Source organism: Rhinatrema bivittatum, chromosome 1, assembly GCF_901001135.1.
Source record: "Rhinatrema bivittatum chromosome 1, aRhiBiv1.1, whole genome shotgun sequence".
In the NCBI taxonomy this organism is placed as follows: Eukaryota; Metazoa; Chordata; class Amphibia; order Gymnophiona; family Rhinatrematidae; genus Rhinatrema; species Rhinatrema bivittatum.
The window spans coordinates 56,579,707-56,596,918 of NC_042615.1; the positions used below are offsets into that span (position 1 = coordinate 56,579,707).

Consider the following 17,212-nt stretch of genomic DNA (forward strand, 5'->3'; position numbering starts at 1 on the left):
CCCTCCATCCCCACACCTCTGGTATAATCACTTCCCATCCCTCCCCCCTCCCCCCCATGCCCCTAACATCCTCTTCCCCACCCCCATTGCATCCCTGTACTGCGCAGTGGGGGTGGAGTGGAGGGGTTGCCTCTGCTGGGTAAGGCATCCACCATCACTTGCTTCCTCCCAGAAATTATATTTGTTATGGACACAGCCGTTCTCCACAATACAGTGTTAATTTAAGACTTTTTTCCCTGTGTGTTAATGATGTTTCCTTGTTTAATACTGTATCTTCTATAAATAAAAAGTTAAAAAAAATTTTTTTAAACAAAGCACAGCTTTTAGACTTAAATAAAAAGGCTCACTGCTGCACGATTCGGCTTTCTTCTCATGGTCTTTCACAACCAATTCCATTTGGCAGTGTTACAATCGCCTTGGAAGAATGTGTTAGGCCAATATCCATGTACTAAGAAGAATTTTGTTTAACAATGGGTCAGCAGGCTGTTGCAATTTGTTTTCCCCCAAGGACTGCAATAGCAGACCAGGAAGAGGAGACAGAGAGCACCATCAGCAGGACTGGGAGGGAAGCAGAGACAGCATCGGACAGGCAGGAGGAGAAAGGATGCAGGTGGAGGCAGCAGAGTGGTAAGGGAGAGAGACACGGCAGATACCGAAAAGGGAGAGAGAGCTAAAGTGACAACTCTGGATAGGGAACAGAGTGGAGGAGCAGCCTCCTGGTTAGAGCAGGGGGCTGCAGACGAGGGAAGTCAGGATGCAAATCATGATGCCGCTCCTCGTGACCCTGCGCAAGTTATTTCAACCTGCCACTGCCTCAGGTACAAACTCACGGGCAGATATAGTAAAAAACGCGGGAGAGCGGGCGAGCACCCGCTCTCCTGTGCGCGCGATACAGTAAAAAAAATGTATTTAAATTAGGCCCGGCAGTAAAAAGAGGCGCTAGGGACACTAGCGCGTCCCTAGCGCCTCTTTTTGGACAGGAACAGCGACTGTCAGCGGGTTTGACAGCTGACGCTCAATTTTGCTGGCGTCGATTCTCGAGCCCGCTGACAGCCACGGGCTCGGCAACCGGACGCCGGCAAAATTGAGCGTCCAGTTTTCGGCCCGACAGCTGCCGGCCCATTTTAAATTTTTTCTTTTTTTACCCTTCGGGACCTCCAACTTAATATTGCTATGATATTAAGACGGAGGGTACACAGAAAAGCAGTTTTTACTACTTTTCTGTGCACTTTCCCAGTGCCGGCAAAAACTAGCGCCTACGTTTGGGTAGGCGCTAATTTCTTAGAGTAAAATGTGCGGCTTGGCTGTGCATTTTACTTTCTGTATCCCGCGCGCATACCTAATAGGGCCATCAACATGCATTTGCATGTTGAGGGCGCTATTAGGTGCCGCGGGTTGGACGCACGTTTTCCTCCCCTTACTGAATAAGGGGTAAGGGAAAACGCGCGTCCAAGAGCAGGTTAACAGTGTGCTCCGTCGGAGCGCACTGTACTGTATCGGCCTGTCAGAGCGTAAGCACTCTTGGAATAGGGAAATACCTACATTCCCTGAATGTAATTCACTCTGAGAAAGATGGAATATATATATTTAAAAAAAAAAAATCAAGAGAGAGAGGGAGAAGTCACAGTGACCACAGTTTTACCTAAAGCAGTATTACAGGAAAGTTTTGTTTTAAAGATAACTTAACTAGCAGTTGAAGCAAATGAAGTGTAGGTTCAATCCAGTCAAATCTGTGGCATAGAAAAATTTCCAGCAAAAAGATATTTGAAAAAAGTTTGGCTAAAAGCAACCACGTTCTGGTGTTTATTTAAATAAGATAACTATATAAACGCATACATAAATAATTAGCTGCTCAGAGGCACCGCAAATCATGGGGGGGAGGGGGGAGGGGGGGGGAGGAAAATCAATATCTTTCAGGAAGTTTTTCAGATAAACTCCTACTAGGAGTACATTATTTGGGCTACCAATGAAAAGGCACGAGCCGACTCTAAATAAATCAGCTTCTTTACAACACGCATGACTAATTATCCCTTTTCAGAGAGAGGCAGATTTAACGCCCCTGAGATCACTCAATGTCAATAACCTGGCAGAGGAGCTGGACAGTGCTATAAGCAGCCAGTGAGAACGACTGGTAGCACCGCTGTATGACCATGGGGCTTGTGTCACCCTGCGGCCCTGGGGAAACCATCCACTGTGCTGTTTGGCAAGGAAGATGAGAGGGGGTGTGTGTCTGTGTAAGGAAAAAGCCTCCAGTTAGGAAGCCAGAGGTGCTACAAGTGGTGGGTAAAGTAATGTGTTTTTTTATAATATTTTATTATGTATTTTCATTCTTCCAATTATTTTTAGTTTGTATTATGTTTCAATTTTGTGAACCGTTGAGACGGATTGTTTCCATTCGACGGTATATAAAACTGTTTAAAATGTGTCAGACTTTAAAAAAAAAAAAAAAGGCCAAGACAGTTGGGGGGGAGGGGGAGGGAGTCATGGCTCTTTCAAAGCAGCATTTGCATGAGAAAATTTAAAGCTGTTTTTTTAAAAATAGGGGAAAGCTGTCAAAATGTATTTTCGGTGCAGATGTTTTAAAAAAAAAAAAAAAAAAAAAAAAAAGGGGGGGGGGGAGGGGTCTCACTCCAGCCAGGTTTTCTACTCAAAAAAAACCAAAAAAAAAACAAACCCCAAAATATTAAAGTGTTCCCATGGGAAGTAATGGAAACTGCATAGCTGTGGCTGCACTCTGGCAGTCTCAGATTTGACTCCAAGGGCTTGCAGAGATAAAATAAAGAGCGCACATGCATCTCCTGAGTTTCAGGCCGATTCAGTAAAGTCCGCGGGAGAGCGGACGAACGGCCACTCGCCGGTGCGTGCGATTCTGTATTTAAATTAGGTGGTGCGGTAGAAACGGGCAAAAGGAGGCGCTAGGGACACTAGCGCGTCCCTAGCGCCTCCTTTTAGCCCGGAGCGGCAGCTGTCAGCAGGTTTGACAGCCGACGCTCAATTTTGCCGGTGTCGGTTCTCGAGCCCGCTGACAGCCACGGGCTTGGAAACCGGATGCCGGCAAAATTGAGCGTCTGGTTTTCGGCCCAACAGCTGCCGGCCCATTTTACATTTTTTTTTTTTTTTTACCCTGCGGGACCTCCAACTTAATATCACCATGATATTAAGTCGGAGAGTGCACAGAAAAGCAGTTTTTACTGCTTTTCTGTGCACTTTCCCTTCTTAAAGTAAAATGTGCGGCTTGGCTGCACATTTTACTTTCTGTATCTCGCGGGAATAACTAATAGGGCCATCAACATGCATTTGCATGTTGAGGGCGCTATTAGGTGCAGCGAGTTGGATGCGCGTTTTCCGCCCCCTTACTGAATAAGGGGTAAGGGAAAACGCGCATCCAAGGGCTCCGATGGAGCGCACTGTACTGTATCGGCGTGTTAGTGAGCAGAATGAAGGGCATTACAAAGCATCTACAGGGGCTCCTCTCCTCGTTCAGAACATGTGGATTATTATTTCAAACCGTGATAAATGTTTTCTTCTACTGAATATCCTCTGAGTGGCTCCTCCTACATCAGTGGCTGTTCAGCAAGATACAGATATTTTCCAATATTTATCCTCCAGAGGCCAGAAAGAACTGAGGTGAATTGATCTGCTTTTTTTTTGTTGTTAATTCCTGAGAAGCACCTGGCATTTAAAGTTTTTCAAAACTCAACCTAAATGACTGCCACCATTACAAATGAAAGTATATTGGAAAGTTGATTGCTAGATTTCTATGTGGGCTTCACACAGCTCCAAGTGAAAACATAATATCACAACATGAACAACTCTGGTAAAAGATTTTCGGCTAGAGGTCGCACACCTTTTTTCTTTATTTTTGTTAAATAAGTATGACAAAAAAGACATCTAACACTGGACTTTTCCCCTCATTTTTAATCTCATTTCCCCCTCCTGTTTAGCCCAGCTACACTAGCAATGGTCCTCTGCCTGGAAACACACACCAGCGCTTCAATAATTACTCTTCAAATTAACCCTTGCAGTTCACGGCTTGTAAAGAACAATTCTAGATAAGCTAACAGCACTTTCCCCATTTTCCACTGATGAAATGACTTGCATTTCCAGCTTGCATTAATCGAATACAACAGGTTCTATGTTTAGGTAGGGTGAGGCAGCTACCGCAGGCAGAAGTGCCCCCTAAAACACTCCTGCCGTGACCTCACCCTGCATCCAGACCAAAGGCTCCGGCGTGCAGTTTTACTGGCGTCCCCGCAGACAGAAGAAAAGAACCACAGTGGCACGGATTGAGTGACCTACCCGCGGGGCTCCTACCCCTCACGGGAGCTCCACTGAGGAGGCGGAGGTGAGGCAAGGCAGGAAAAGGAAGGGAAGGGGTGAGTGAGCAAAAGAGAAGCGGGAGGCCCGAGTGAGTGAAGGAATTGAGAGGGGAGGGGAGGGAAGGGGTGGGAAACAGAGGAGAAGTTAGAATGCATGGGGTGGGGGGTGAATGGGAGAGCGTGCATGGCCAAGTAGATGAACCAGGCGGCTGCCGAGAGCGCTACAGTTTTAGGCAGGTCTACAATGATTTCCACTCCTTGCTCTTCCCGCCCGAGTGGGCCCAGGACAGGAAGCTGTGTCGCGTGGGCCTTAGCGGGTGGGAAGGCTGCTGTGCATTCCCTCTCTCCACTAATCCACAACAATCTCAGGGTGACTGGAAATCAGGAGGTTCTCAGGTATGGAGAGTGGGGAACTTATAGTATATCCTTATTCATTATTGGGTGTTACTTGATGTGCCTGCTCTTCTGAAATATTTTATAGGATTTTTAGGACCTTTTTAAATAACTAAACTCCTATACAAATGTTTAATGTTCTATTTGTCAGCTGTCTTGAAATACTTATTCTTATGTAGCGGAGCCTACAGTCACGCCACCAGTAAGTGCTGGCTTCTCAGATGTCAGCCAGCTTAATGCAGGATGGAAGTAAGGGGGAGGTTTCCATTCATATGCAGCCCCTCCCTTTGCAGGGTCCTGAATGGCCGTCCCCCCTGGTGAGGATTTACAGCAGTGCTCTGCCTGGAGCTTAGGGGGGGGGGGGGGGCAGTCCCTTCTGGTTAGTACAAGATTAGGAGCCCAGTCAGAGTAGCCAGGCAAACCCTGCTTGGTGGTCCTGACCAGGGTCGGAAGGGGTTTTCCTTTCCAGTCCACTTACTGGCTGGTTGGATATTTTTCCTCTGGGTACATATTTTGGGTTTACTATTTTAAGTGGTAGGAGCCTTGCTGCGAGAGCCTGTACACCGCCTGGGCCCAGGGAACGGGGAACCCTGTGTCTGGGGCTGTGCAGGTTAGGGAAACCCTGCCCCCTGAAGTGGTGACCTGCAGAGAGGATACACTCTGGTGTTATTCTCAGTTTCTTTCTTTTTTTTTGGAAAGAGTTGGTTTCAAGATCCAGGAGGAAGTTCTGGCTGCCCCTCCTTCCTGAGTGAAGCACAGAGAATCCCGCTTTAGGGGATCCCTCCCATCAGGGATCAATACAGAAGGTAAAAGAACTGTACCAGATACAAAGGAGTCCAGGAAATCAACTAAGTGTGAGAAAAGGCAAAGCCTAACATCCTTGAAGACCCCCCAAACAGTGCTTCCACACATCTGGAGAGAGAGAGAGAGAGAGAGACACTTTATCTCTCTGTGCAAAGACAGTAACTTGGTATTTTTGGCTGTCTGGAAGGGCTGCAGCCCATCCAAAGGACACCCTGCCCACCTAGAGACTATTTTTCCAAGTCCTGGAGGGTAGAAGTTCCCCTGGCTGACACCAGATATTCCTGTACAAATTGAGGAGGAGATTGTAAAAGAACACATATTGTGGTGCTATGGGATTAACTCATGTGCCATATTCATACAGTTTCAACAGTAACAACTTTAATTTGGACACTAACGCAGTGGCTCCAGTTGTTTTATTGGGCCCATCCAGCACACCCTGGGACATACAAGTACCTCTCTCCCAGGAACAAGAACACAAGGTATCACCGTTAGCACTCGGGGTCTTCGGTGTAATCTCATACCCCCAAAGGATCCAGGCCCTGAAAGGAAGAGACCTTGTAAAGCTAGCCTGGGAAAGTTCCAACTCCAAAGAGTAAATCAAATACTTTTATGGCCTTATTGGGTAGTAATCTGCACCCGGGGATGGTGTTACACTTAACTATACTTATGTTATTTTAGTTTTATTTTACAAGTAGATTTTAGCTTTCTTACTATTTTTATTGAAGTTTTTATTGTATTTATTCTGTTTTCCAACTATTTAATAGCTTGTATTATGTAAACCGTAAAGATAGAACCTTGTGTTCTGTGTAACGGTATATAAGAATTGCATAAGTAAATAAATAAATAAAATGTTTTTATTATTATGATTGTTTTATTTTTCTTGATTGCATTGTTTGATGTTTTATGAGGAATGTTGAAGTTTCTGTTTTTCCATTGTTGCAGTGCATTCAGAATCTGGCTTGTTGCAGTTTCCAGTTGAATTTTTGTTCTGCATGTTTCTAGTTGTATTTTATGGTCTCTCTATTCTAAATTTGGTAAGGGTCTGTGTGTTCTGCATGTGTGACCGAGGTGAGGTACTCTATCATGAGGTTTCTATGTAGAGATTTATAGCAGCCTGGTTTGTTTGTTTATTTAATAGGAGGTGTATTGGTGTTTTAGGACCCAGTCTAATATTTGCAATGTTACATTTTCATAGGTAGGGTTTATTTATTTTTATTTAAAAGAGTTTATATACTGCTTTTACAACTAAAACATCAGGCAAAAAAGTTTACAAATAAATATACATAATTTTAAAATGACATAAAAACATAACTGTAAAAAAAAACAGGGAAGAAAGCTAAGCTATAAGGATTGGGATAAGGTGGGAAGGGAAAATTCTAAAAGGAGGAGAGGCTCCAGAAATGGTGCTTATTGAGTAGTGGGGTAGTACTTATTGAGGCATTGGGAGGGAGCTGAAGGCCATAGTGAAGAGGAATGTCTTTAAATTTTGTTTAAAGTCTATGAGTGATGTTATTTGCCTTAGGTGGTCTAGGAGGGCATTCCAAAGTGAAGGGCCAGTAACGGAGAAGGCACGCCATCTGGTGATGTCTAATCTAGTTAGCTGGACAGATGGTATCTCCAGAAAATTTTTATGTAGTGAGTGGAGCTCTCTGCTGGGTTGATAAATACAAAGTAGAGTGCACAGTCACGTTGAGGAGTCGTTATGAATTAGATTGTGAATGAAGGATAGAATTCTGAATTTGACCGGGAGCCAATGTAGTGAGTGTAGGATTGGAGATATGTGTTCTTTGCGGGAAGTGCCTGTCAGAATGTGTGAGGCTGTGTTTTATATTAATTGTAAAGGGCGGAGAGCATTGTCACGAAGGCCAAGAAAGAGGACATTACAGTAGTCAATGCCTGTAAGGATAAGGGATTGAAGAACAGTAAGGAAATCATTGGCAAACAGCAAAGGTCAGAGACGTTTTAGCAGATGAAGTTTGTAAAAATAATTTCTTACTGTATTAGAAATATGAAGGGACATGGATAGGCGTGAATCAAGATGCACACAGATTGTGGACTTTCGATACAATGGGAATTTATACATCATCTAGGAGTAAGTGAGAGGGGGGACTGCAAGCAGAATGAGGAATGGTTGATAAATGTAAAATGTTGGTTTTGGAAGTGTTTAATTTGAGGCGGTTGTGAGATTGCCTTCACATCAAAACAATCAACCTATGGCTAACAGTTGCGAGGGTATTAGACCAGGATGTGGAGTATGGTACAAAGAACTGAATGTCATCCACATAGATCTTGAATTGTTACTTTTTCATAGGTAGGGTTGATACTGTTTGAATGCTGGCAGTTAGTGCTATTTTGGAATGGGAGATAATAGTAATTCAGTTTATTCAATCGCTTTCTGACAGTCGAGCTCCTACCTAAGGCACTTTCCACAGGCCTAATATATTATGAGTTCCAAGTGTCTCTCTTGCTTTATTCACGGTTTCTGGTTGGCACCACAGCACTAGATGTAAACATAATATATATATAGTGATATTTTTACCTCAGAAGACTGTACTTTGAATGCCCTTTTTCATGTAAAACCTATATAAATGTATAAATGCATTATTTGTAATTGTTTGTGGGGAGGGCTGGGGGAGTGCAATTCTTCAAGGTTCACCTAGGACACCCAATTCCCTTGCACCATCCCGGAAAAAGTGCAGTACACACAAATCCAAACCATTCACCCTTCTCACGCGGGACAAATCCTGGGGAAGAGTGGGACAACTGGTGGGGCTCCTGGGAGAGTGACAGGGTTGCCAGCTTCCTAGAAATATTATCACTAACACTCTTATCTGTCACTCACCCTGCCTTCTCCTTCCCCAACATTTGGAATTATCAAAAGGGCTAGACTCCAAGAGGGCCCCTCCCCCTCTTCCTGATTTGACTTGCAACGCACAGAAGGGGGGTGTCCTCTTTCTCCTTGCCTCAGGCAGCAGATTGCATTCAGCTGCTCCAGGAACACATTTTAAGACGCCAGCGCGCACACAGTCAAGTTTAAATCCTGGTCATCACAATCTGACTTTGATTCAGGTTGCCTCTATATTGCATAGCATCATAATAAATACATCTGATAGACACCACACTGACAGAGGGCTTCCTCTACTCACAGCACTGCATTCGCAATGCACTGTGAGCCACTGACTTGCTGCCTTGCTAAAGTTTATTAGGCCAAACATGATGGCAACAAGTGCTGCTACATGGGAGAGGAGCTCAGTTTCTGAGCCCTGATCACTAGGCTTGCAGGTGCTGGAGATGCTATGCCAGGGGTGTTGACAGCTCCCAGTAGGATGGGGGTGGGCAGGACTTTCATCCATTGCTCAATGTCATCTCCTTAAGAGTGCCCCTGAGTATGGTTCCTGAAGGAATATGGTGCATGCCCCCAGGTAAGGGCCCACTGCTATGATAGCTGGGCTGAAAAGGAAGGGATGTGAGATTAGAAATAAAGAATCAAATCCAAGTACCCTGCAAATAAAGGAACATGGCGTTTTATCCTCAAACCACACCCTTTATAAATATGGTTAAAAGGAATTAGGGCAGGACAAAGGTTCATGATATGAAGCTTGAGGGAAGGAAGCTCAGAAGAAACATGAAGATATACTTCTTTACTGAGAGCATGGCAGATGGTTGGAACAGCCTACTAGAAAAGGTTGTGGAAACCAAAATTATGACAGAATTTAAGAACACTTAGAACAGATACAGAGAGCAAACATAATAACAAGGGTAAAAAAAAGAGTGTGGGGTCTGATGTTACAGTTGTGAATAAGACCACCGAGAATCTGTGGAAAATTCCATAAAATGTGCAGGGCATCTGCAGACACTGAACAGACTCATCTCTCCAAGCTTGTATTTATTTATTTTTAACTTTTATATACCGATGTTCCTGTATAGGATACATATCGCACCGGGTTACATAGAAACTAAACTGTCGCCATGGGGCGGATACAATGAACATGAGGTATAATGAACATGAAGAAGCCATGAAACATGTGGTACAATAGAAATATACTAAAGAATAATATAAACATAGGGCTATACATGATGAAACTTCCAAATAATCTTAGGGGAACGCCATAACTGGAAAAACTGGAGTAGCTGATGGATAACAGATAGAGCTGGCTTAGCTAGTGGGCAAGTTACAGTGGGAGGATTATCTCTCCGCAAAGGCCTGGCTGAAAAGCCATGTTTTCAGCTTCTTTTTAAAAACCTGAGGGCAGGGCTTGTAGAGCTTTGAGTTCTACTGAGCATGTGCGGGAGCTCCCACATGCACACTGCCTCATGAGCCTCCTCAGTCATTAACGGAGCTGAATCTAACTATGTAGTTGACTCTCCAGGGAGATGGCTAATTCATTCTATCTGGGCAAAAAACTGTTTACAGTAAACAGGCTGAATTAGCCATTGCATGTGGGTGCCCCAGGTAAAGAGCTGCAGCAGCGATACTTAATAAGCAACTAACGCCTGTTAGGATACAGAAGTTTGTACCATCATTTAGTGCAGACTGCTGGAAAAAGTATGAGGGTACTGGTACTTACTTTCATATGTGGTGGAGTTGTCGAAAGGTGAAAATGTTTTGGGAAGAAACCAATCATTTGGTTGCTGGCATTGTGGGCTCAGAGGTTCCTCTAGCTCCTGAACATTTTTTACTTAATGTATCTCCACCAGTCCCTCACTATCAATGGTTATTTGTACATCAAATCCTTATTGCTGCCAGATGTGAGCTAGCTCTGTTTTGGAAAAGGCTAGATCTCCCTACTAAGGAAGCAGTGGTAGCCCGACTTGAACATAATTGTTACCTTTACAAGTTAACTGCGCTTAAAAATCATACTTTACCTAAATACTATAGGATATGGGATCCTTATTTGACATGAAGGAATCAGTTATCTAAGAGACAAGATGCACGTATCTTGTATGAGATACTACATGTTAGTGCTTAACCTGCTCGCCACAGTGGTCTTAGAATAAGACTGTATTATATGTACTCCAGTTTATGTATCATTGATTTTAGTACTCTTGGTCGGGGGGGAAAGGGGTTTATTATTGCAATGAAAACTTGTTGGTTGTCTAGTGTTTCATTGTTTTGTATATTTTTCATGTGAAGACCAATAAAAAATTGTCAATCAAAAAAAAAAGGCATAATTTTCAGGTAAAATGCCCATGATGATGTTTACAATTCAGCAGATGCTCTCTCTCTCCCCTTCAATATGTATTATACAGTACTTCAAGAAATTCTGGTTTTAAACAAAGGAGGTTACCAATGAACCTGGGTTATGCGTCACAGGTAACCCCACAGAGCTTTACTCTATTTAAACATTTATAGTCTGCCTTTCTCAGCAGTGCTGTACAAGGCGGGTTACATTATTAAAACATCAAATGTCTGACATATTAAGGCAAACAACATACGAGTCAGACAAAAATAATAAAATAAGATAGAATAAAACTGAACAGGATTAGTTTCACAGAAGACCTCAGCAGCTCAAACATCCTACTTAATTCCCCTCAGAAAATGCTTCAGCAAATAAAATAAGCTTTGAGCATTTTCCCTGAGTCCATCCTGTCAGACTGCTGCCTGTGGCAAACTGCTCCACAATTCAGGGCCTATAGATGAAAAGATCCTCAAATCGAGAGACCTGCATTCAACATTTCTTGATAAAGGGAATTGCTAACAATTACTTGTTTGTTGACTGCAAATGTCTTGTGGGCTTATAATAAGAATTTTTTTCAGATATTCAAGGCTAGCTTCCCTCAAGCCTCTCAACGTCAACATCAGGACCTTGAATTTTGACAGGACAGCAATAGGAACCCAACATATAATGCAATTAAACTAGGCGAGGTGTGTTCTTGCCTTCCAGGCTCTCTAATTATACATTCTGTGGCATTTTGGACCATATGCTAGAGCCTCACTTTTTTTTTTTTTTTTGGCAAACCAAAATAAATGGTATTACAATAATCTAGTACTGATAATATCTTGATGTAATAAAAATCTCAGGCACCTCACAAATCTCAGCTTCTAAAAAGCTACCCTTAAAACTGTTTTTATCTGAGCCTTAAGATTGCAATCGATTATAATACCTAAACCTTGTTATTTCCTGATAAGTATGGGAATGGTGCTCATGGATGTTCTTTGGGGACTGGGAAATGGCTTACCCATACTATTTCAGTTTTTGCCAAATTTTGAATTAAACGCGCGACGAGCATCTGCCCCGAATACAATCAGTCAGCAACTCCAGAGCCTCATGTACAGAACTGACTATGGGTGAAGATGACGTGTAAATAGTCTGCACAGAAGCAGCACTATACCTCCTCAGCTGGCAATTACTTTCCCTGGGGAGGTGGGGTGGCAAGTCTAAATTAAATAATATGACTGATAGTGCCAAACCCCTGGGAACCCTCAAGAGACAATGATGAAATGTCTGGGTGCTGCACCAGCAAGCAGACGGAAGAAATTAATTGGCTTTAATGAACGTGAAAGGTTAACACTGCTATCACTGCAACAAGTCGATAATGCACAAGTGAGCTGTGTGGTAAAAATGTGAACTGCCATAACGGGTTCAGACCAAGGGTCCTTCAGGCCCAGTATCCCGTTTCTTAACAGTGGTCCTTTCAGATCACGAGTATCTGTTGTGCCTCGCTGGTGAGCCTGCAGCAGCAGAGAAAATCAGAGGCCAAGGCATACATGCACTGGACTCAATATGCATCTCCCTGTACACACCCAGAAAACAAAAAGGTCTTACCTAGAAGTGCGGTGCTCTGGTTTATTTCTTTCTGAGCGATCTGTGGAAACAGAAAACCTTTGTGTTAGCAAATAATATGGGCAATACCAGTCAGAGAAAAAAAAACCCAAAAAACCTAGGGAGAAGTCGGCTTGCATTGCTCAAAACGCCCTTTTACAACATGCAACTCTGAATCGAAGATGTTAAATCAAACTTCGGCTTCACAATTTGAGGAGGGCAATTTTGCAAAGCCATGTACTCAGGAAAATGGCAATTTGCCCCAAATATATTGGCCCTGTCTGAAACCTGGATCTCCTCTGCTCGACTAGAAGCATGCTGGGGCTTCCAGGAGCTCACATACTTTCAGCCAGATCGGGAGAGGAGGGAGGGGGCATCCATGTGCCTAGACTGGATTTTTCAAAATGTACTCACAGTTTCCAACAAAATATTTTTGGCTGCAGAAAAAAAAAAACAGGTGAACAAGAACCCCGGCGACTTTCATAACAGAAATTAACTACGCAGCTTCCCCTGGAAAAAAAAAAAGTTAGCTACTTAACTAGCCATAGACTTTGCAACTATGAGGTCTGCCTGAAAACAAATTTCCCCAATAAATGCAGCTCCTAAATATGGAACTATCAGACACTGGGTGTATTGTACTTAGCAACTTATTTTTCAAAATTTCTAGAAAGCCCAAAGAAAGCATCAGTGCAACACACATACACACAAAATGGTATTTCTGGATAATTCTTACAGCAATCCAGCAAAAAGTATCAACAGAAAACACAAAAGCACAAAATGCAAGGTTAGCGGACCTGGAACCATGATAATATGAAACTCTTAAAAAGGACAGCGGGCCACTTCAGGCGATTCAAGAAAGCAACGCGCTCTCTCAAGAATAAACACGAGCAATCACTTCAGATTTTTTTGATCTCCAGTGATTGCTCAGCACAGACAAAAAAAAAAAAAAGATGTATTACAACCTTCATAAATCCAATTTTCTCCAGGGTCAATACAAGCTCCACAGCATCATGAGAAACTTCTCTTTAAATCTAGTTAAGCCTCTTGACTTCAAGGCTTTGACTCTACCTACTCACAATTAGATGCATGGTGGAGCTTCGTTCGGATCAGCCAGGGATTCACGCCACCCCTCTTCTCAAGTCAGTTTCTGGCAGCAGCACAGGGAATAGGTTGCCCTTCGTAATATATTCCAAGTGTGCTCATGAAGCAGCAAGTAAGTGTTGAGTGAATAACTAGATCCAGATAACTACTCTTTTTTTTTTTTTTTTTTTAACATTGGACCAAAACACTTCTGACAAGTAGAAATGACCAAAAAGGTAGAAGGGAAAGGCGGTAGACAGTATAAAATAACATGGAATCAGAGGGACAGTCCTAGCGGTTAGAGAAATGGGCCAGGAGCCCCGATATCTACAGTTACCTGAATGTAATCTGCTTTGAAGTGCCAAAAGGTGGAATATAAATCAAAAAATAAAAATAAAACCAAGTTCAAGTACTGCAATTTCTCAGGTATTCCCCTAGGATGTTCTCTCTTTTTGGACAAGCATTCTCCCAGATGGCAAGCTCTCTGGAACAAATGATTCATTTTATGCACGAGCAAATCTGCAGTACAGCGTCAAATAAAACAAAAACGGTAAAGATACAAATAAAGCTAACTGAATGGAAAAAAAGTGACAGTGTTTTCCCCTCCACTGTACAGTTGTTATAAAGTATTCTATGGCCCTCAAGACGTGAAGCATCACTTTTTAATAGTCACTTTCCTCTTGTGTTTTCACAGCTTGTTCCCAAGGCTGCCTTCCCTCGCGCCTCTTCCTGCAAGATGCGCTTCATCGCGCTCCGGGGACCCAGCGAGTGGGAGGCTCCAGGAGGAGGCTGGAGTACCACAAGAGGAAGCACTGCCTAGTGCAGCCTCCCAAACCACAGAAGAAAAAAAAATCAACTATTTTTAAACCAGGGACGTTACGGCTCCACATTACTGTGCCGTACATGCGAGGCACAGCTCTGTATCCCCTGCCTGGACTAGTCAGCGATGCCAAAATGTTCCTTCTGCACCCAGCTCCCGCAGCAAACATAACATTTGTTTACAGGTACTTTTATTTTGTTGTTTTGCACCTTCACTGTTCTAGAGATCCCCTACAGGTATAATTTTTTTTTTAAACCTGCTTTTCTGCACTCAAAGAGAAAAAAAAATGACTAGTGATGCAAGGCTATTTACTATATAGGAGTATATACAGCCATCCACGTGCATACTAATTTGAGAAATTAAATACATATTTTTAAAGTGTAAAAAAAAAAAATTAATATTCTTTTCTCCAGGATCCAGGGAAATAGCTCAGTGAGAGCACCACGTGCTTATCGTACAGGAGATCCAGCCTGATTTCCATTTTGGACTGGAGCACACTGGGACAGTCAAGGTTGTGAGCATCCACAGAATGGACAGTTCACCAGGCCAGGCCAACACCTGCTAACCGAACAGTGATAACGGCCAGCCTAAGGGCGGGCAACCTGAAGACGACAGGGAAGGAGTAAGGAAAGGAAAGTCCAGTGATCACCTTCAAACATTTGAAAGTGACCTAATGCTGCTGCCATGTACATCTAGACAGGGTCACCCAGTCATAGCACCCTATTGGAAGGGACTTTACAGAACAAGAGCTGTGTTCTAGGTAATATATCCAAATGGGTTAATTTTGCACATACCTTGACAGGCATGAATCTCATTCTTAAATCACGGTATGTTGAGCCTGATCTCAGTTGAAAATTATCTGCTAATACCCGTCTTAATTTTTACATTGTGCCAAAGAGCTTCCTTCTAAAGTTCATGAGATGTTATATGCATAGGCAACAGGCCTAGATATGCCTGGAAGTTCTTTTTTTAATCAGGCCTGTGGTATTCTGTCTGGTATCTACAGTGGTGCTCTGTACATCCAATAATAAAATGAGCTAAAAATCAGCTGATGTGCAGTCTGTTTCTGCATTACATTCTCCCTTCTAAATAGTGTTGTGCATTCATATGTCTCTATTGAAGTTCTCCCATCCAACTTTTTTTTTTTTTTAAATGAAAGTAATAAAAAAAAAGCAGAACCAGAAAAAAAAAAGGGAAACGACAGATTACTCATCATATAAAAATCAGGCTCTGAGCATTGACTAGCTGGTTTCCCTGGCAAGATGAGGGTCTTAATATTTCTCTTGCATCAACATCAACTGAGGCACAAAATCTCACAATACAAAAAGCATTAACACTTCCCTTCCCAAGGAACCTTCAAATTTTCGTTTTAGCTTTCTTGGGCTTTGCTTATTGCAAAACCTCTGCTCTTTTCAGGCGTTAGACGGGAAAAGAGACTGGAGCCGAAATAGAAACAGCTCTCCCTTCCCTGTATCATTGTGCTGGTCAGATGATATATTTGGGTCCACCACTACACCAGAGGATTCTTCCCACTTCGTATCTTTGGACAAAAAAAAAATCACGTTTTGTAAACGTGTCGGTTACAGTTTCACTTTTTTTTTTTTTTTAAAGACACACGCTGAGAAAAGTAGCAAGCTGAACGCAGAACTGTAACAGAAACCCTTTAGTTTCCATTGACGGGTATACATAGACTACCTCTAATTAAGGAAAAGCAAGGGGAATTATTAGAATCAAGCCAGGTTTACCGTTTAAAAGCACAAATGGGACACGGCAAGGCGGTGACGTGCGGTCTGTTAATGCTGGAAAAAACGGAGCAGGTCTGCAGCTAGAGAGGAGCCCAGAGGTCCCTGGCGCGGGGTCCGGCGAGCGCAGCAGCAGCAGCACCACCGAACCCCTCTCGCTCCCGCCAGCCACTCACGTCCAAAGTCAGACAGGGCTCCAAGGAGGCTGAATTTCACCATTGACTCCGTTATACTGTGCAGATTTTATTTTTTTTTTTCCGGAAGATTTTGTGCTATTGTAGTAGACGAGCCCCAGTGCTGCGGCCGCTGCTACAAAGCGCCAGAGCCAGGGCTCCTTCACCAGTGGGAAGCCCTACAAACAGCATCTGGAGGCAATTAAGCCCTTCAATTGCAACACAAGCTAGAAAATGGGTTTCTCTGTATTGTTTTCCTCCAAAAACTTAACGTTGCTTTTTCCACCCCCCACAATAGTGCCCCGTCGGTGGACTATTTCCCGTTACCGTTAATCTTCCTTCGGCATTAAAATCACATGCAGCTTTCTACTTTAAAGTACACGGCGGTGAGCTGACGCGCAGCAAGCGAACAGCAGTCTACCTGCGACAAACTTTTGAAGGGCGTGAAATTCCGCCGCCTTCCCAGCGCTCTCCTGGCGGCCCGCGATCCCGAGTTTCTTGCTACCCCCGTGCCCGTGACGCAGTTCTGCTCTCCCGGGACCGCGCGCGTGAAAGGCAGCGGCAGCAGCAGCAGCAGCACCGCCGCCGGAGCCTGAACCCCGGCCAGGGGACCTGCTGCTGATTGGCTGGCGCGCGGCCTCCGGGCCCTGGAATGCAGCCGGTCCGGAAGCTCGCGCGCTCCTGCTCGCCGCTGGGTCTAGCAGCGCCATGGGGGGAGAGATTGTTTTATTTGTTTTACGCCGGCGGTTTCCGATCCGCCGTTTGTCCTAAATGACCCAAGACTTCGGGACTTTTCCTACTCGATAATTACAGGTGTCTGGAAACACAGTTCTTAACAATTATGAAGTGTGGAAAACTAAACTCGAAGCCAAAAAAAAAAACTCTACTGTAAGGGCTGCAACTGTTCTGGTCCTCCATCAGCTTTCTGTTTAACACGTAGCTAAGAGATGGCTCCATTTCACCCTCGATCACTCTAAAGCAAAGAAATACAACATTACAGAAAAGAGGTATGGAAAAGACATCTGGAGGCAGTCTCTGCCTGCGTTTCCTTCCTTTGGGATAAATGCATGGAATTACAAGGAGGCTTCACAGTCAGCCTATCTTTTTACCCAGGACC

The 17,212-nt window shown here is 43.6% G+C and overlaps 1 protein-coding gene across 4 annotated transcripts in view; it reads right to left on the reverse strand.

Annotated features, from left to right (window-relative positions):
* The window catches only part of SH3D19 (SH3 domain containing 19), a 247,586-nt gene that overhangs the window by 199,857 nt on the left and 30,517 nt on the right, over positions 1–17,212 (reverse strand). For 2 of the 4 annotated variants that reach the window (XM_029605745.1, XM_029605658.1), the window contains exons 1-2: positions 16,517–16,820; positions 12,284–12,323 (exon numbers count right to left, since the gene is read on the reverse strand). In XM_029605745.1, coding sequence (XP_029461605.1) covers positions 12,284–12,323; positions 16,517–16,805 — 329 coding nt within the window. In that variant the 5' untranslated portion in view covers positions 16,806–16,820. Of the gene's footprint in view, positions 1–12,283; positions 12,324–16,516; positions 16,821–17,212 lie in introns of those variants that run through there. The other 2 variants (XM_029605834.1, XM_029605915.1) reach the window with 2 other exon arrangements.